The sequence below is a fragment of the Amblyomma americanum genome, chromosome 3 (genome assembly GCF_052857255.1).
Source record: "Amblyomma americanum isolate KBUSLIRL-KWMA chromosome 3, ASM5285725v1, whole genome shotgun sequence".
Taxonomy (NCBI): Eukaryota; Metazoa; Arthropoda; class Arachnida; order Ixodida; family Ixodidae; genus Amblyomma; species Amblyomma americanum.
The window spans coordinates 20,209,553-20,230,301 of NC_135499.1; the positions used below are offsets into that span (position 1 = coordinate 20,209,553).

At 46.5% G+C, this 20,749-nt stretch overlaps 1 protein-coding gene across 9 annotated transcripts in view; it reads left to right on the forward strand.

Annotated features, from left to right (window-relative positions):
* Positions 1–20,749, forward strand: part of LOC144124469 (telomere-associated protein RIF1-like) — a 395,573-nt gene that overhangs the window by 93,654 nt on the left and 281,170 nt on the right. For all 9 annotated transcript variants that reach the window (XM_077657148.1, XM_077657150.1, XM_077657155.1 and 6 more), the window contains one exon: positions 12,728–12,794. In XM_077657148.1, coding sequence (XP_077513274.1) covers positions 12,728–12,794 — 67 coding nt within the window. The remainder of the gene's footprint in view (positions 1–12,727; positions 12,795–20,749) is intronic.

The following is a 20,749-nucleotide window of genomic DNA, read 5'->3' on the forward strand; positions in this document are numbered from 1 at the left end:
CTGTTAATGACCCCTTTGTCAAGGGGTTGTATTAGGGACGTGCAGTTGGCCGGGAAGTAGTGCAGTTCGATGTTCGAGAGCTGCAGGCCTTCGACGTGGTGCGCCGAGCAATTATCCAGCAGTAGGCAAACTTGACGGCCTTGCCGCTTGACGTCCTGGTTAAATTCCGTTAACCATTCTGAAAATATTGGCCGAGTCATCCACGCCTTGGAGTTCGCCACATACTTGACGGGCATACGCTTCGTTCCCTTAAAACACCTGGGACGGGCACTTTTGCCGACAACCAGCGGGACTCGCTTGTCTGTGCCGTCGAGGTTGGCGCACAGCAGAATCGTTATGCGGAGCTTGCTCTGCTTTCCGCCGCGGCAGTCATCGCCTTTTAGTGCTAGCGTGCGGCCCGGAAGCATTTGATAAAATAGAGCTGTCTCGTCGGCATTGTAGACATCGGCCGCCTCGAAGCGACTCAGTATTCCAGGCAGCTTGTCAGCCACCCATGAAGCAGCAGCATCGCTGTCTGCGGAGGCAGATTCGCCGCTGATTACTCTCCCGACGACACCGTGTCGGCTCTTGAATCCCTGCAGCCACCCGTTGCTTGCCTTGAAATCGTCATGGCCCAAGATACACGCAAAGTCCTTTGCCTTCTGTTGCAAAATCGCGCCACTAATGGGCACATTTCTGGCTCGCGTGTCCAAAAACCACGTGAACACTGCCTTGTCCACATCAGCATATGTCGACGTCTTCAGGCTTTTTTTCTTCGAGCTTGTTCCCGACTCCACTGCGTTTCTGATGTTGTGTTCCGCACTCAAAATCGTTGATAGGGTGCTCGCTGGAATGCTGAAACGGGCGGCAATGTCCTTCTTCTTCTCGCCCGCGGCGACTGCATTTAAAATTGCAAGTTTGTCTTCGAAAGACAAAACTTTTCGTTTTCTGGCAGTAGAACTAGCAGAACTCATCATGACCAACCGACGACGCAGTTACAAGCGGAGACGCACGACTACACGCCGACGGCAGGCCTAGCACCTCCAAAACAAGTCAAACGAACCAGCACGAGAGCACAGCTGACACGCACAGACGCAGGACAAACGCAAAATGGCGAATGCAACGCGTCGTCCCGTCGGTCTCGTCCTCCTTTCCCCCCTCTCCTTCCTTCGCCCTGGTAATGAAAGAACCGGCCATCAGCGTTGCTTTTAAAGTGAATTCTTGCACATAACTGTGTCTAAGCCATTGAAACATATGGAAATCACAAAATAAAAATGCTTTTTTTCAAATCCATACATAAAAAATGCAACAAAAGAAATCAACCGCCGCTACAAACGCCACCTGGTGCCACGCTACACAAGCAAAGCCTGAACAGGCTGCTACGTTGGGCACGGGGCGGCGCTAGCCGCGCGCTAACCGTCGCTATCATCATCATCGCTAAGTTCGCTTGGTCGCAGTGATCCCAGGCGTTCGTGTAGCTGTTGGCTCCGTACAATACTAATATTCACTAATATAGTGCATTTATTTGGTCGAATTTTCCTTAAAAGTGCAAAAAGTAATGACTGATCAGCTTTGCGAGTTCGTTACATCAAGGTTAACTGCCGCAACGTTTTCGTTACATCGAGGTCGAAAATACATGGGCTTCAATGGGGGCGGCGTTAGGGAATTCAAAAATTTCGTTAAATCCAGGAATTCGTTATATAGAGGTTCGTTACATCCAGGTTTAACTGTATTGGTATCTTATAGATGATGTCTTTCTGGCATGGTACGAACCTTTCCCTATGGGCAATGTCACATTCCTTGCGCTTTTCACTCTTTCCTTTCGCATTCACCTTGTTGCAGACAGGCAAAGTCAGAAAGTACTTAAGCGAAAATAGCGCAAAAGACGAGGACAAGGAAAAAAAAAAAAAATAGAGCAGCGCGTAACAAAACAGGACACAAGGGAGAGACACGTAACGATACGAGCGTAACGACAGTAGCGCTCGTGTCGTTACGTGTCTCTCCCTTGTGTCCTGTTTTGTTACGCGCTGCTCTATTTTTATGGATCACCAACTCGCCCAACAAGCAACACTAAACGAAAGAAAACAACAGGACCAGCGCTAACCCAAAACTGAAGGTTTATTCACAGGAACCAAGGGATATAAAGAGCGCAAACAAACACGATAACGAAGCAAACAAACCTGTAGCTGCGTGGATTCGAGGAAACGAACTTCACTGTCGTGCAGGCAAACTGACGAGCTGCTAAAGCACAATCTAGTTTTTTTCTTTATGTAGAAAGCCTCCATAATCTCCCTAGTTAACTGCGTTGGGTGACTGTACAATACATCTCTGTGATGAAAAGTAGGCATGCAAGATTTGCAGTCTCTAACATGATCGACTAGATTAGTAGGTTTATTAGCCTCCAATGTACTAGCATGCTCAGTTAGGCGCGTGTTAATACAACAACCAGTCTGGCCAATGTATACTTGTCCGCAGGAAAAAGGAATTTTATAAGCAACTCCTTCAGAGCATGGAACATACTTGGAAATTAGCCCAAAATATCATTTTGAGAAAAACCATTGTGAAGGTAAAGTTACACGTTTATTTACAAAAGAAGAGGTATTCTGCAATCAAACTTTGACACAAATAAGAAAAATTGTCCACAAAAGAGCCACTGCCACTAGAAACTTCCTGGTCCATAAGTCGCTCAAAGCTGGTGTGCCCCCTGTTGAACCATAGGATAGCTAAGGCAGTAGCCATCACCCATACATACCTCAAGGCAAACCTCGTTTTTGGACAAAGCAGCCATATCTTGCTTTATACATCCCCTGGACGCTACCCCTGTTGCTGCTAGTAATCGCAACCTGGTAATATGTCTGCAGTGAATTATTGGCTCCTTTAGTTTTTCCCCTCTTCGCAGAAGTTCTTTGAATTTCCGAAGAGTAGTTCCGAGCCACTTGGCCACATGATTAGTGCAATCTTTTTCAATTGTTGCACCATTGTAGACATCAGCCTCAACGACTGCTGCATAGGCTTTGGAGTCCCCATCACTAAGGAATTTCCTAAACTGCCACAGGGTATCGTACAACTGACTCCTTTGCCAAATGTGCACTGCAGCTTCGGTCTCATGGCATGCGACGAACAGTCCACATTCTTTTCGCATACTGGGTCATGAAAAACCTGCCGGATTTCTTCTTCCTCATCTGGCATGGCCCTGTGCCGGCTGCAAGCAAGGCAGTAGTTTGAGAGGACTTCAATATCCAGGCAATGACAGGTGGCCAGGGAAACAACAGTCTCTATGCCATTGTGACTCTTGTGCCCTCATTTCTGCCATGTATCATCGTACGTCACAGCAATTTCGTCCCCGCCGGCATTAATCTTCGTAACCTCCCGCGGTTTGTGGAGATTTTCGGCAACGACGCTCATTGCAGCGTCATGGACTTTGCGGTTGATTGCTGTGAAAGATTTGTGATGCATGGGCTTGTGCAATCCAATAACCATGGAGAACTGACCCAGCTGTTCGTAGCCAATACCTATCGAGCGGGCAGCCACAACAGCTTTCGTATTGATGGCAAAGCCTTCACGCGAGCTCCCATTGTCGTAGGCGCGGCTCGCACTCTTGCTGGCGTCCCCACTCGCCGTAACTTGCCGCGACATGTATGCAGCAGATAGAACGCTTTCTGAGCACGCATATTTGTCGCAGTGGAGCTGCAGATACGAAGCTAGTCCCTTGCGCTTCGCGACTACTTCTCGGATGCGGAGTTCCGACTGACAACACATTGGGCAAACAGAGCCACTCACGACTATGGTCAGAGCTGGCAGATTACTAATGATGCATGACGACCCTTCATCACGTGCAGTTTCTTCATCTTGGAAAAGCCCGATCTTCCTTTCCGAGGCAGTCACATACTGTAACGCTGCTTCAAATCCTCCGGAGGAATCGGCGTCGCTGTTGCTAGGCCTAGCAGCTGCTGGCGCTGGAGGTAGACTCGCCGCTGGACGAGTCTTCGTTCTTGTTTTCTGCCGACGTCCTCTATATTTGTTCACGGAACGGCTTTTCACGGCACAATGATTGCACTTGCTCGGTCCTGCTTTATCCATAACGAAGATAGGAATGCTGAACGATCGCTGCTCCGCTGCGCACCTCGATGAAGCATGGACCCAGCAAGTAGTCTTCGCCCCACACACACGGACGCTTCGGCCAATGGCGAGCCCCAATCCGTACCACGTGATTTAAAGCCAGCTGCAGCGCCTGAAAAACAAGGCAGACTCTTGCTTTTTTTTTAATTATTTCTTGTGCTTCCAGAGCGCAAGGATTTATGGTCATTGGGAGAATGTGGCTTGGCCGATGTCCTCACGCGCTCCGTAATGGCGTGCGCCCGCGCTACGTAGATCGCGAGATGGTCAAATACCCCTGTTACACAGGCAGAGTTAACCACGGTTACCGAACTTAACTGCGGTCACCTGAAATCACGGTTCGTCGTTACACACCACGCCAGCGTTCTCTGTTAGGATAAGTAGCGCCCCCTTGGGTGAAAAAGACGAACTGACTTGTCAATTGGCGGAATGAATCGCCATATGCAAATATGCACGTAATTTACAAGATATCTGTCATGAAACATAATTTTGTTCAAAAATATGTTTCGGGGAGCAGAAATATCGTCTGAAATATTTCGCAATACGAGCTATTTCTGGATTGCGCGAAGATGGACGGCATGCAAAAAATGTATTTCAACATTGCTCTTGTCGTACTGCCAGTGCTGCGTCGTAGCAGCAGCTGAAGCTGCGTCTGGCTGCGTTGTTTTCAATTGCTTCTGATATTCTGTGCTCCGAGGTTCTCGTGCGCCTTGAGTGCAGCAGTGACTGACGCAGGTAGTGCTCCATGAGTGGCGATGACCCTGAGCAAGCCTGCGCTTGAGGTTACAGTCGAAAGCAGCGATGAACGCAGCATTCTGGGCTTCTTTTATGGCTCAGCAGGTATTGCTGCAACAGCGGCGAATCCGAAAGCGCAACCTTTTCACTGAAGTTCAAGAGTTGGATGCCTTATGGTGATTGCTGCGCAACTGTGTTCGCGTTACAGGCGCCTGTGGTCGTACCTGCTGGATCCATCGTGGTGGGAGACAACCCAGACTCATCTTTCGGATGAAGACTTCAGAGGAAACTTTAGAATGACTCGAAGCACCTTCCGTTATGTCGTGAGTGTCTGCGAGTGTGTGAGGCGCGTTGACACCAACAAGCGCAAAGCCATCCCATTGGAAAAACCGGTAGCCACCATGATCTACCGCTTGGCATCATCTGCAGAAGATAGAACGGTGGCCAACCTTTTCGGCGTCAGCTGTTCCTCTATGAACTTAATCTTCTGCTAGTTCTGTCAAGTTCTTGTTCTTGTCCTTGAGCCGCGTTTTGTGCGCTTCCCAACACGACACTAATTAGCAGAACACAGGAGGTAGTTTACAGCTCTTACCGAGTTCCCCCAAGGTGTGGGAGCATTAGATGGCTGCCATATAGAAAGAAGTATGCCCACCCAAAGAGCAAGCGTGTGACTATTACAACTATAAAGGGTGGTTTAGCACAATACTATTGGCTTTGGTAGACCACTGCTATAAGTTCGTGCACGTAAATGTGGGCACACCTGGAAGAAACCATGATGCTGATGTTTTTCAGAAGTCTAAACTAATGAAGATTTTGTCAAGCGACTTGTTCAAGCTTGAGAAAAAAAACGTTCCAGGGAGTGACAGTTGGCCCTGTACTGCATGCTGATCAAGCGTTCCCGCTTCAAAAGGATGTGATGGAGCCTTTTCCACTTCCAGGAGCTGCAGGTTCTCCTCTGCAAGTGTTTAACTACCACTTGTCTAGTGCGAGACGAGTAGTGGAAAATGCATTTGGTCGCCTAAATGCACGATTCAGAATTTTGCTCAAAGGCCTGGAAAACGACATCGGTAGTAATGCGAGACGCATTATCCGTGCCTGCTGTGTGCTGCACAATATTTGTGGAGAACTCAGTGATCGATGTGACCTAGTCTGAATTGACACTGCACACACCATTGATGCAAGTAAGCCTCAACCACAGGGCACAACTAACCGCTCTGAACCAGGTGGCTCGGAAGTACGAAAGGTTTTAGCCGCATTCCTTAATGGCAACTAAAAAGAGCACAAGGATTTCCTCTGCGCACTTCGGTGTGCGTATCTCATCCAGGGTTCTTTATGCTGTGCTCTCAAACTCCACACCTGTGGCGCTCGGAATGGGTGGACCAATCGGAAGTGCAGTGTAGTTTGGGGTAAAGGAACTTTGGGACCGGCTATTGTCATCTTTTGTGCTACCGCAGTGACCCACGCTGTGTATGAAGAACAGCTCAGCAGCTGTGCATTGCTTGTGTGGCTACCATTTGCATCCTCTCTCCATGTAGCATGTTTGGACATTTCTAATATTAATGTAACTCTAACTGTTTACATGTCTTTCTGTATAAAAAGCCTGGAAGGCTAAGCACAGTTTTTAGTTGCAACTACAAATTCAGGTGTAGATGTGCTGCTCCAGTTGCACCAAACACTGCATGTTCGTGGCAACATCCCCCAGAGAGTATAAATGGTTTGTGCACCACTTGGTCTTGCAGAGAGGTACGCTCAAAGAGCATGGGCACTTGCACTGAAGTCAGAGTTTGTTAAGGTTGTGAAGTGTTCATACAAGCCTTATCAAGCATGGTCAGCCAAGGAAGCCAAACCAGTGGCAGGCAAAATTCCCAAGATGAGAGCTTGCAAGCTAAGCATGGCGAGCGAAAAAGATGCTCTTTAATGCCGCTGTAAATGAATGCTGAGCAAGTCTTTCGGTCGCTTTTCAAGAGCGCGCCAATTCAAGAGAAAGAGATCTTGCTCAGCAACCCCACGTAGTTGAAATTCCGGAGCCCTCCACTATGGCGTCTCTCATAACCTGAGTCGCTTTGGCATGTTGAGCCCCTTAAAGCCAAGCCAGAAATGAAGGTACGAGACTCTGGTCGGCATATTTGATAAGCACTTTTCATCATAAAAAGTAACGCTTTTAGTCTCACTACTGTGTTAGTGCACTCTTACATTCTTTCTTTTTTTCTTTTATGTGTTTTGTTACACGACCTGCTTCTACGTATTAAGCGTTTTAAGTGCCGTAAAAATCGGAATATAAATCGAACTTTTTTTCAAAAAACCCTGGCGAAAAGTCGACCCTTGTCTTATGTACCGGTCATTGGCGGAAAAACTACGGAAGTCTTGCAACAAATGGCGGCTGAAGTCAACAGCCTCCATCGCCATCAGCAGCGGCGTGGCGACGTTGTCACACTGCCATTTTGCGTTTCCGTTGTTGCAAAACTATTTTGTTAAAAGGCTGCTTTTTCACATTTTGTTTCAAAATAATTCACCGTCGCCTTCAAGAAAAACGTGATTGAGTACACGGAAGCTCACAGCAACCTGGCGGCACAGCATGAATTTGGAGTATCCGAAAAGAGCATTCAGTACTGGCGGAGGAAGAAGCTGCGTATTACAACTTGCAGAAACAAGAAGAAAACATCATTTCGTGGCCAGACCGCAGCATATTCAGAATTGGAAGGAAAGGTTGCGCTGCGTGCAAGATCGCTGCCTGTGACTGCCGAATTCATCTGCGTGAATGCGGTAGAGATCGCACGTGCCTTTAGACTCACAAGGGCGCAATTCAAGGGTTCGCCATCCTGGGTGCGGCGATTCATGAAGAGGAAGGGCTTTGCTCTACGGCGCCATACTTCTGTGTGCCAGAAACAAACACGCGGGTCGATGGGCACGCAATACTGTTACAAAATTGGCCGGGTGTACATACGAGCAGCATTTAAATGAAAATAAATACTGTCACCATTGTGCAACCTGTTGAGTTGCATTTGGTTCAAGATAAGGGTGTCTTTTGGTACTTTTTCCACTGAAAAAGATTTTTTTTCATTTTTAGAATTGGTTAGCTAGGGGGTCGGCCTATATTCCGGTCCGACCTATAGTGCGGTTTTTAGGGTAGTAACCCAACCTGCATCAGTGCTTGCTTCAAAATGGCAACTTCTCAGCTCGAAGCTCTTGCCTTTAAGGTGAAATGGTGCTTTCATCACTGACAGTTGCATACTTCTCTGCGGTTGCTAAAAAAGAAATAATGTAATTCGATTACTGCTCTTTATTTGGTTTTGCAGCAAAATGCTGCTGCATGAGTTGTAGCATAGTAGCTTTTATTTCATTCGAGTCTTTCTGTAATTCCACGCCTTTTTTCATGAGCGTTCTGGATTTTTTGGCTGCTTTTTCAGCAGTGCTAGCCTCTTGCTTGTGCAAATACAGCAGCTGCTGCATTATGGAAGTGCAGGGTCATTTTCTCCTTTGGTTAGGTGTGGCGCTGTCTTCAACTGCAACATTGCCTCTTGCCTCTGTTGCGCGGCTGGTGTTCGAGCTGCTGCGATTTAAAGGAAGAAGGCTGGTGCAGCTGCTTTTGCCTCCCACCACATTTCCACCATCTATGCTGGCCTCAGCAACGGTGTCATCCCATCTGGCCAGCAGCTGGGAACCTTTGGTGAAATCTGGGGCTGCTTCAGCCTGCACATTCAAAACCTTGGATTAGGGCATAACACAATCGTGACGCCTCATTTGCTTGTGCAGACACATGCAGGCACTTTCAGTAAGGTAAATATCAATGGCCTAGCAGTGTAATCGACCAACGGTGGCTGCCACTTGGTGCTCAATGTTAGTGTCCATTTCATCTCATACCGCCATGGTAGCTCAGTGGTTATGGCGCTCGGCTTCTGACCTGAAGACGCGGGTTTGATCCCAGCTTGGGCGGCTGAATTTCAATGTAGGTGAAATTCTAGAGGTCTGTGTACAGTGCGATGCCTGTGCACGTTAACGCTTAAGAACCCCAGGTGGTCGAAATTTCCAGAGTCCTTCAATTGTGCCATCCCTCATAGCCTGAGTCACTTTGGGACGTTAACACCCATAAACCAAACCATTCCATCATGTCAGCCTTTATGTTATCGATAGGGGTTTGCGAATATTGAAATTTTTGAATACGAATCAAATATAAATATGAAGGAAAAATGGCTTCCAATATCAAATTGAATATTGAATATCTTTTCAGTACAAAAAAAATTCCAGAAAATGATAAACAAGCAAATGTTGTTGCCCTTATTTTTTTCAAAATGGTGTATGGTCTTTGCAACTAAAATAAACAAAACTAGACTGCCTCACTACCATATGAAAAAACATGATGTGCACTGAAATGTATACTACTTGATTAGACAGCATAACAGTATCCAAACTGTAATGAGGCCATGCAAAACAAAATCCATGAAATGACAAGACTGGCAACAAAAAATAACGACTAGTAAAACCTCATTAATTGGAGTTCAAGGGACTGGAAGAAATGTCCGGTTCATACGAAGGCCTCAGTATATAAAATTAACCATGCCCCCCCACCCCCGGAAAAAAAAAAAAAATGCCGAAAACGCAAAGATGCAGTAAGGCCTTATGAGGCGGTTTCAGTGCGCAAACACCTGTAAGCCCGTGACGAGCCGCCCGTTTTAGAGGACTGGAAGAACACAAATGCGAGCAATGGGCCAGGGAACACACACTGGCGTCAGAACAGCAAGACGGTTCCTAAAAAGGAAAAGGAAATCATCTGCGACGTGCCAGTCCGAAAGTTGCGCAGAGGTGGGATTGGACTACCCTCGAATGCGTGGGCCCACAGTTGCAGCTGCCACAGGGCAACGGCAAAGGTCAGAAACCGAAACTCGTATTTACACGATTGTAAGTCGGCCTATTTTTCAAAATTTTAAAAACCGAAGTGGGGGGTCGACTTACAGTTGAAACGAAAACATGGCACTATAAGTAAAGGCGAGACAAACGAGATATCGGGCATGCTACAGCGTAGTTGCATTTTTGCTGCTCGGCTCTGTCGCATCGCTCATGGTGCTGGCCTTGAGCAACTGCTATGTCAACGCGCAGAACTGGCATACCCTCTCCGCGCACGCAGGCGGCGGCCGATGGCGGCTATCGATAAGCAGCAAACTGGCTACAACACATGGCTGCTGACTGCGGCTGCTCATAAGCGGCGGCGGCGCAATACTGCAATCGCGTTCTACGCGAAGCTCGAGCGCCCGACAAGTTTTGTTTTTACTTTGAAATGCACGCTCGGTGCTTAAGGGAGCTTGTAGTAGTAGTAGTGAGTGGTTTTATTAAAATAATAATAAAAAGGAAGGAAAAGATTTTTGCTAGCCCGGCATCTGCCATTGATACTGAAGCGCCGAGCTGGGGCGGTGGAAGCAAAGGATAGCAGGCAGAACAGAGAAATGAATGAAAGAGGTGAGGGGACAGGGAGAGAGGATAGGGGGAGAGGTTATACACACACAAACTATTTACACACAATAAGAAATGTGTACAGGCCCACATTGTTGTGCAGTTTGCACGTTCGGTACGTCGTGCTGCCATTGTGTACGCTGTGTGTGTGTGTGTGCGTGCGATGGCAGCCGCTAAACGGCAGAACCTCCCTATTTCTATGGAACTGTAAATTATCAAGTGAGTTGACTGAGACGAGAAGAAATCTGAAGTTGCTCGCTGCCATTATGAATATGGATGGACGAAGCTTCGACCACTCATGATTGGAAAATGATAGTATCTGCGATGCTTGTAGTTTGTGCTTTCGGTTCAGATGACCTTGAGGTACAATCGAAGAAAGGGGATTATTCGCAAACTTTTTGCCAAGTGGCTGAAGTCTTGAAACGATGACCTAATAGGCCCACGCTGCAGTACTAGTTACACTGAATACAACGTCGGTGCTTCAAACCTTAGACCATGGGTTGGTGAAGGTGATGGTTGGTTATAGGAAACATCTAATTGAATAGTTCCTGCAGAACCCGAGGACTGGAAGAAACTGAAAAATCAACTTTGTGTACGCTGAGTGGTTCGTGGAATGATTTCAGAAATGAAACTATACGGATCTACTTAGACATTCTGGTCTCTGCTTTCCTGCAGAAGACTGAGCAAATTTCTTGTCTGGTGAGCTCGACGAAGCTCTCCGGGGTTGGTTTGTGGAACCAGTTGTCGGAATTTCCTGGTGCTATTGGTGATGGGGCAGCTGTAGTGGTCGCCGCCTTGTGCTTGTTTGAGTTGCCAAGTGATGGCGCTAGAAGCAAGGGAGCGGTGCCATTCTGCTTGCGGGCATGAATAAAGGCTTCTTGTTTAAGCCTTTCATGTTGGGGGCACGGTAATCATTCGTCTCTTCACTCGGTAGAGTAGAACATCAGCCATAGGCAACTTTTCCTTGAAGTTCGTCTCGTTGAGACCGGGAGAGAGCTTGTAGACGAAGACATCATGTGCTGCGACGATATTGCTCGGGAATACAGGGAAGCGGAGAGGAGTTCGTTGAAATGATGTTGTGTGTCGAAAATGCGATTTTCATTGATGGAGCTAAACGTAGCGTTCAGTAAAAAAAAACAAAACATTGCTGCCTTCTGCAACTAGGTTTACATTTCTCGCCAATACTTTACTTTTGGAGTAGAATTCATGGTAAGTAGCTTGGTTTTTCTTTTGTCGACGCATTTTCGCTCCACTGTTTGCATCCTTATATATAGTGAATTTGGTACTGAAGTTCATTATAAGCAGGTTTGGGCATATTGAATTATGGATATAACGAACAAATTGCGTTGAATCACACTTTTCATTATAACTGGGTTTGACTGTATGTGGGTTCGACTGTAATTACAAAAACGCTGCTGTAAGGACAGCACTGTAGGCGACAGAAGGTTAGCAGTGTGCACATGGCATATCAGAGCTTTTCCTTGCCTCTAATCGGTGCATAGTTTGGACTTTGTACCTTTGGTGGTGCCCTCATCGCTTGTGCTTTCCAAAGGGCTTGAGCATACCTTTCGTGAATGTTTTGGAACTAGTGTAAGGCACATCCATGCCCTGTGGCTGCAATGTATTTTTGCTTGTGGTGTCCACATGCCTTGCATTTTTTGTAATCATCATCATCATCATCAGCCTGACTACACCCAATTCAGGGCAAAGGCCTCTCCGAGTCTCTCTGCCACCCTATGCCTGCAAACTTCTTAATCTCATCTGCCCACCTAACTTTCTGCCGCCCCCTGCTACGCTTGCCTTCTCTTGGAATTCACTCCGTCACCCTTAAGGACCAGTGGCTATTTTGCCTTTGCATTACATGCCCTGCCCAAGCCCATTGCTTCTTCTTGATTTCGACTAGGATGTCATTAACCCGTGTCTGTTGCCTCACCCACTCTGCCCGCTTCTGGTCTCTTAACCTTACACCTATCATGTTTCTTTCCATAGCTCACTTCGTTGTCCTTAATTTAAGCTGAACCCTTTTCGTTTGCCACCACGTTTCTGCCCCGTAGGTGAGTACTGGTAAGATACAGCTGTTGTACACTTTTCTCTTGAGGAATATTGGTAAACTGCCATTCATGGTCTGAGAGAACCTGACATATGCACTCCACCCTATTCTTATCGTTCTAGTTATTTCCCTCTCATGAAATGGATCAGCTGTCACTACCTGCCCTAAGGAGGCCTTTACCACTTCCAGCACCTCGCTGCCAGTTGTGAACCGCTGTTCCCTTGCTAGAATGTTGAACATTACTTTGGTTTTCTGCATGTTAATTTTTTGACTCACTGTTCTGCTCTGCCTGTCTAACTCATTGATCATGATTTTAAGTTCACCTAGCTGTTCACTAGTTCACTAGCTGTTCCCAGCTAGTGAGCACTTGCTCATCCACTGTGCTGCTGTGCATGCGTGCAGGTGGGTGTAACCCTGCTCAAGACTCTGGCTGGCTTCCTCGCCGAAGTGAGCACCCCGACCCAGTCTGGTGAGCACCACAACTCATCTCTCCTCAACAGTGGTGTAGCTATGGGCTAACCTAGAAAGAAACAGCAGTGCCCTGAAAAATTTTTTGGCAAAGGAAAAGGTGTGGACGAGCAACCGTCGACTTCCAACTGAAGTTTACTGAAGGAAGCGCATATCATGCAATGCCGGTAGACTTGTGAGCCAGGAACATGGAGGCTATTGGAAAGGCTCCTAATTAAATTCAAAGCAGTGTAGCGAGCTGTCGAATGGAAAATTTTTGGGGTATTGTTACTAGACATCTTTTATTTGAAAAGCACTAGCTTGCAAATAGGTATAGGACTAGGTGTAGAGCACGCAAATACTTTGTACGAAGCGCGTCTGCGAAATGTTCATTTTTGGATCAGAACATGGGATTATATGTACAAATCGACGTCACATAATGCGCAGAAAAGGGTAAAATGGGAAAGAATGTGGCCCACGCCTTCATATGGAAAAAAACATTGTAGAAAATGAAATACTATGTGCATCTCTGCAGCATAACATCATGTTCCTTCAGAAATTCAAATTCCTTCTTCCCTAAGGTGAGCGAATGTGCACTGAGGCAGTGTTTCTCAGGGCTATCTTCATGGGAAATACCTTGGTGATTTCACATCCTTTTCGGTTTCTTGCTCTAGCCATTGCCTTTGTGCAAGCTGCAAACCCATTTGGGAGCAAGCACATTTGGAACGTAAAGTGAAATACCTACCAGCACCAACTCTTTTGATATTAAGCGATGGGAAGAGAGCAGTGTTTCAAGGAACAAATGTGAGTTAACATTCATCATCATCATCATCAGCTTGACAAACACGGCGCTGTGTTTGCCTCCTCCTCTTTCTGGTCCTGTTGTCTAGCGCTGTTTGAGCTTTGTGGTAGCCGACGGCTGGCCAACCGCGGTGAGATAGCGTGAACATGCTGAACACCGGCCATGAAGGTCACGCGGGCATTTTTTATGCGAGGTTTAAAAGCACACAGGACGGCAGGATAGTTATGAGTGTTTAATGCGAATGTTTAAGCCTTGGCTAAGAGCGCACAACATCTTGGCACTCTTCCAAGTTCACCGAGCGCACCGCCCCATGCACCCCCTCCCCCCAGCCCTCTGGCAGGAGGTCTCCTCAAAAGGTAAACAAGCAGCGATGCTATCGGCGGGCAGCATCTTGGCCCGCTGCCATGGCCTGCGCTGCGAGGCTAAAAAAAAAGTAAATTACATATGACAAAAGTGGGGGGCGGGTTCATTATGCTAGTGGGTTCATTACTTGAGTATATACGGTAAGCTATACATTGAACTCCTTTATAACAGACAGGTACAGTAAAACCTCGTTAATGTGGACTGCCGCCACAGTCCTGCCAAATGCCCGTTCAAGTCTATGGCATTGGAAGCTCGTTTACTCGGAAGTCATGGGGCCCTATTGTTTAATTCGGACAGGCCTCCGAAGGGGCGCAGTGTCGAGATATGATGTGCTCGACAGGCGATCATCCAGATGTTTATCCACAGGCCTGAATTGCATGTTGCATTGTCTCCCTCGGATGTGTGCGCGAAGGCAGGCATGTTGACGGTCGCTCCTCTCAGTGGGCCGAGAGTCCTTCCGCTTAGTTTCATTTTTGGCTAGCCCGCTATCTGGTGCACATATCAGTAAGCCAGCTAAGCCGCACACCATTTGGTTAAGTTGATTGCCTTGTTGCTGATCTTTTTTTTGTTTGTTTGTTTTTCTGAGGAGTCTTGCTGCTTCGGTGCCAATGCATGCTTCCCTTGCTTTCGTTCATGTCGTATTTCCGTTCTTCGAGAACGTTCCTCAAGTGCTATTAGTTTGTGCAGTGAAGCCTCCTCACATGCGCCGCCACATGCGAAAAGGCTCCAGTGCTTCTTACCGTTTTGGACACGGAAAGCAGTCGCAAAGACCCTTGCCATTGTGGAGCAGTTCTGCTTTCACCGCTCCTGGTAGCTTGCACAAATTAAAACGTTCACGTAACTGTGAGAAATTGCTTTTGTCACGCTGTTTTCATCTTAAAAGGACGGTAACAATTACCCAGGTCCGCACCAAATAAATCTATCTTACTGCCAGCAACTCTGCACACTAACAATTAATGCCCATCCCATGTCGCCTGTACCCTTGTCCACCTACGACCCACGGATTCCAAGTGTGAGGTGGCATTCGCCTGGCTTGCTTTTCCACGTGCTTTACTGTCGAAAACCTTATGTAAATGTGAATGTTTATTTTATAATGAGGGTTATTGTGTGGTAGTAAACTGGCTACAAGATTAAATCTTTTTAATGTTAACCGTGGCTAGATTCAAAGCACTTTCGCTGCGGCTTCTTTGCGAAGCATGCTAGGCCTAGTGACACCAGGTGAACCACGCGCTACTATGATACCAGAGCCTGGCGGGTGGTGCATCACCGCAAAAAAACATGCCTGGGTGCAGCCCATTCTATTTTTTGGGCAGCATAACGTTTCGTACTTTCTGTTGCAAATGCTGAGAGCACAGGACGAGTTAGCAGCCATGAGGCACCGCATGTTCGCGGTATGACTCTTGCGTGGTCATATACAGTGTCGCAGGCAGTGATCATCTATCAGCTCCCAGCGTAACATACTAAGTAGGTACACATGAAGCAATTCTTTGTACTGACTTTATTTTTTTGACTTTTTTTTTCCAATCTTGCAATATACTATATATTGCCGTGTATAAGTCGACCTTTACAAAACAACCCTTCAAAATTTTGGGGGTCAACTTATGCGCGGCGCTGACTATATGCATGGTTTTGCCTAGATGTGGGTAGTATGTGTCCCCTGCTGATTTCCATTTCCCACAGGATACATGGAGCTCCGTGTGTTAATAAAAAAAAAAAAGTCAGCATTTTATTTGTAAATTGATTTCAGTAGAAAAAATTGTGCGCCATTTACCGAACTTGCTCACATCCAGCTTGCTCACACGGACAGTCGCTTTCCTGGAAGAGCCTTTGGCGCGTGCTGGAATCCGGAAATACTGAACGAATCGCTGTTAGATTTATCACTAGTGAACCAGGCTGCACGCAAGGGTGCCTTTTTATTGTCTTCTATCTTGATTTGCCTCTGATTGCTGGGTTTGCGATTGTGATTTCTATGTTCATGGCGCGTTGAGGGAGTCGACCTGTAGGTGGTAATATATGGTATATATTGCACATTGTGACCTTTGTAGAGCTTATTTAGGATGTTTGCAGAATCTCTGCATAATTTGTGCATCCCCATTTTGAAGCCTTAATTTAAAGAAAAAAAGTGTGTAAATTACAGGAGTAGATACGGTGTTTGCCATGAACGCTTCAACCATGATTACTTGTGCAGTAAAAGCTTTTGATTTCAAACCTGGTTAATTTGAAAATTCGGATAATTCGAACTGCCGGCACAGTCCCACCTAATGCCCCATATAAGTGAGTCTACAGCATTGCATGCTTGCTAATTCGAACGCTACCTGTCTGTCACAGATTCATTCAATGGAAAATCGTGTCTAGGTATGTCCGGCACGGCAAGTGATACCCCTGTTACACTAGCAAATTTAATGCCATTCTAGTGGAATGAAATTAGAACCTAATGTCATTAATTGGCTGCAACATGGGAATAGTTAATGTCATTGGGTTCGAATGATATTCGCCATCGAATGAGTTTGGGGAACTCATTTGCATTTGATCTGGACCGAATGTCTATTCCGGACACCAGATATGCAGCGGAAACAAGCAATGGGAAAAAATAATGTGCGCACTGCCAAAGTTAGAAATTGTTGTTGTTGTTGTTTACGTGGGTTTTACATGCCAAAGCGACTCAGGCTATTAGGCACGCCGTAGTGAAGGGTTCCAGAAATTTCAACCACCTGGGTAACGTGCACCGACATCGCACAGTACATGGGCCTCTAGAATTTCGCCCTTCATCGAAATTCGACCGCTATTTATTTATTTCTGCTAAAAAATATTGCTAAACTTGGTGTGAATCTGTTAACACTAGAGGCTGTTGTGTATAGCTATTTATTTCTCTCGGTCCTCAGCAGCAGCGGAGGGTTATAAGTCATGGAGCGGTAAACAGAAGACATGGCTGGTGGAAGGAAGGTGAAGACGCTTGGCAAGATGTTCATCATGTACATCGGGCATCTCTGACACGCACTTAGCTCTCCGCGCTTCATTCTTACGTAGACAGGCAGCCTCATGCCAGGCAATGACTTCGGGGTCAGTAGAAGCAGCTTCCCGTAGGTTATGAAGATGCCACTTGCTACTATACATGCGGCCACCGGCCGCGTCTTCTTTTTCCATTGCGCCTTCTCCCAAGGTGAGCGGAAGGTAAATTGAAAATTGGTTTTTGGGGAAAGGAAATGGTGCAGTACCTGCCTGGCATCTCTGCGTATACCTGAACCATGCCTCAAGGGGAGGGGTGAAGGAGGGACTGAGAGAAGAAAGGAAGAAAGAGGGAATAATTTCGACCAGAGATCCTTAACGTGCACTGAAAATGTACAGCGTTTCGCCTCCATCGAAATGTGGCCGCCCCAGTCGGGTTCGAACCCGGCTACTCCGGATCAGTAGCCGAGCGCTCTAACCACTGAGCCACCGCAGCGGGTGTGAACAGATGCTGCACGGCTTATGGATGTAAGCCGTGCCGCCGTGGAGGATTCCACCACGGCACAGCTGCTAAGAGCATAGCGCATGCATTCTTCCTTTCTTCAAAATCATCAGCGTCTAGAACGTTGTCAACGCCAACGTCAATGAACGCCGAAAGCTTTCGCCTTGTGTATTCTGGTTTATCTGAGCTATTTCATATTAATTTTTTGTTTATATTTATCAGATTTGTGGTTTATGCTTTGTTTGGCTTGGCTTTTGATGGCTAAAGTGCTGAAGAATGGCCGCAAATAATATGTTAAGCTCATAGTATTGCACAGAAATGTTTTCACCCACTTTTGAAACACTACACAACAAATTTCAACTCCTTTGATGCACGCTGATGTCATTCAATTGTACAATCTTTTTTTTTAACTGATCGTCACTGCTATCATTTTCGAATGACATTATTTTTTGCATGTCACACTGAAAGAGACCAAATGACATTCGCTGCATCGAATGCCAATCGGTTCGAATGACATTAAATATGCTATGTGACGGGTATGATTTGGCTAGACCTGTGCAAATATTCGATAATATTGAATATTCGGTCGAATAGTAAAGTATTCGATATTTGATTCGAACCGAATGCTTGGTATTCTAAATCTCGAAGTATTCGTCCCGAGCGAATAACGTTTCTGTAACTCTTGCTTTTTACCCCGGGATTGCAACGCGGCATGTGCCTAACCAAAGCCCCGACTCCGCGTCACGTGCCTGCGCTCCCGCGTGTATGCCGGAAACCGGTCTGCGCATTCTCGCAGCAACAGACGCGAGCAGGCGGAAGCATGGTGCCCTGATCTGTACTTGCCAGGTGTCCGCGGCTGCGCTACTCGCGGTGTGCATGCGCCGTAACCACGCCTCAGTGGTGTGCATTAGTGGAGAGATTTAGCATAGCACGATCCGCTTCCACGCTGATTGGCCCTGACAGGGCAGGGGTGCGAACAGCTGGCCCCCCAGTCATCTAATAGAGGAGCCAAGTTTCCTCCATGCATTTACTCTTTTGTGCCTGTCCCATCGCTTAAAGTGCAGGGTTATAGCTCAATAATATTTTGTATGTGTCGCAATACCATCACATTTAAATAAACGTTTTACAATCATATGTCCATCTTTGCACTGTGTTTTGACCGTAGGGGCCTGGGTGGGAGGGGTTGGGAAGGTGGGGGGGAGAGCTGTGATGAAACTTGGCTACCTCTAATAGAGAACCCTGCGCACTCACTAGCAGGTGTTCATGGAGTCATCGCTTAAAAGCAATAGCTGCACAACGACGCAGTCGCCCCCAATTAAGACCAGCACTCAGGGGTCTCATAATAGGTTTCACACCCCCCCACCAAAATATGTCGTTCTACGCATGGAGGCCAATTCCCCAATTTTCAGTGGCCCCTTTTGCAGGACATCGACACGCTTCAATGAGTGCGATGAAGTTCAATGCATTTTTTTTTTTTCAGGTAATGGCCTTGTGTGCTTGAAAAATACATGGTTTTTAAAATGCCTGTTGTGCCATTCAACTTATTTCGTGTGCTGGAAGTATTCGCGATATTCACATCGAAATTATTCGAACAAAATTACTATTCGATCCGAATTCGCTTCGAACCAAAAAACCACTATTCGTACATGCCTAGATTTGGCCAATAGCCTACTCAAACTTGAACTCCATGATGCAGAGTTGCTTGGGCACCTCTGACATGAGTGCAACGACAGGCTTGACGACAGGGCGGGCCCCGTCTTCGAGGACATTGACTAAAACATCTAGAGCTAGTTCGTTCATCACGAAGCAAAACCGCATGAACTTCAAAAAGGACACAAAAAGAGAAGACAAGACAAAGGGGAAGAAAAAAGGGGATAAGATCGCAGTCAATTTCTTATGCACATGGGATTTCACAGAACTTGAGAAATTAGGAGGAAGAGCAGGAATTTTGCCTTTCGGTTCTGGATTGCTCGTCAAGTCTGTGGAATGACTAAATCAAATGGGTCGAAGACACGTTGCTTGCGCCATAAACCATCGCTAGCGGGTTCATTTATTGTGCTGAAGGCGTCCGTGTGTTCATTCAATTCTCTTGTCTTGTGTACATGCATACGTAGGGCAAACTGGCAGATGCCTTAATAAAAATTATCAGAGCACAACTATAACGTGAGACAGCAGATTTCAGGCCATCTCTGCTGAGATTGTAAATGCACACCTGAAATGAGTTAACACGAGCATGCTGCACAGGTGCGGTCACAGAACCACGTGAGAAGTCATTGAGGCTGAAAAAAATTGCGAGCCTAAAAGAGTGCTGTGTCAACACTCTTTCCATAGCCCTTCTGGATGAGGATTTGCGTTTCCTGTCAGGAGCTGGGTGACCACGGTTCTCTTGCGTGATACCTGGTTCTGATATCTGTATATCAGGCCTTGTTCTTCTTGTTCTTGATGCTTGGTGTTTATTTACCACGGTGTCAGAACAGTACAGCTGCAGTTGCTAGCACCAGGGCCTCGTCTTCCCTTTCTGTGAAGTTTGTACTGTTTTGAAGGACATTCATACTGCATAGTTCCGGATTCAGTTCTCTGAACCAGCCAACCGAGCCCAACTGTGGTGGGAGCTGATTGGTGTGGCAGGGTGGTCCTCTCTATCCCCATGTTTTTCACGTCACTTTGGTGCTGCGTGGTTCTCCCTTTCAATGCTTTGAAACATGTGCTTGTTATGGGCTGTTCGCAGTTTGTACGGTGAAGCCCCCTCACACGCGATACTGTAGCTTGTAAGGTGTGCGACGCAGTAGTGGTGGAGCTCCACCACTTCAAGTATTCCTTGTGCCGTTCTCATCTAAATAGCAAGCGACCCTTGGACAGTCGTTCACCAAGGAAACTTACGTGGATGCAAGCTGTTCTTTTTAGTTTTTCAGGTTCACTTGATAATTTGAACTTTTGCATAATTTGAACATTTTTTCCGGTCCCTTGAAGTTCGAATTTGCGTGCTTTTACTGCATATTGTGTCACTAAAGCAGCTTTTTGGCATCAAGGGTCTCAGTGGGGATGACTTTGCTGCAAAGCTTGTAAAATGCTGTGGTAGAGTCTGCTTTGAAAAACGGATGTGCATTGATGTATTTCCTTAATAAATAAACGCCACTTTTGTGCTTGTGCTTTTGTCCGTAATATGGGAAGTCAACCTACTACAAATTCCAACACAACAAATTGAACCCATGCTACCTTCATCCTGTTTGTTAAAAGTGGGTTGAAGTGTGTCCTCGCTCTTTGTGGAATCTTCCTGCCGACGGCTGTTTTTTATTTTTTTCTAGACATCTGCGCCCACCAATAGCTGGTTATTGTTTCACTTGCTGCTCTTCTTCCTTGTTTT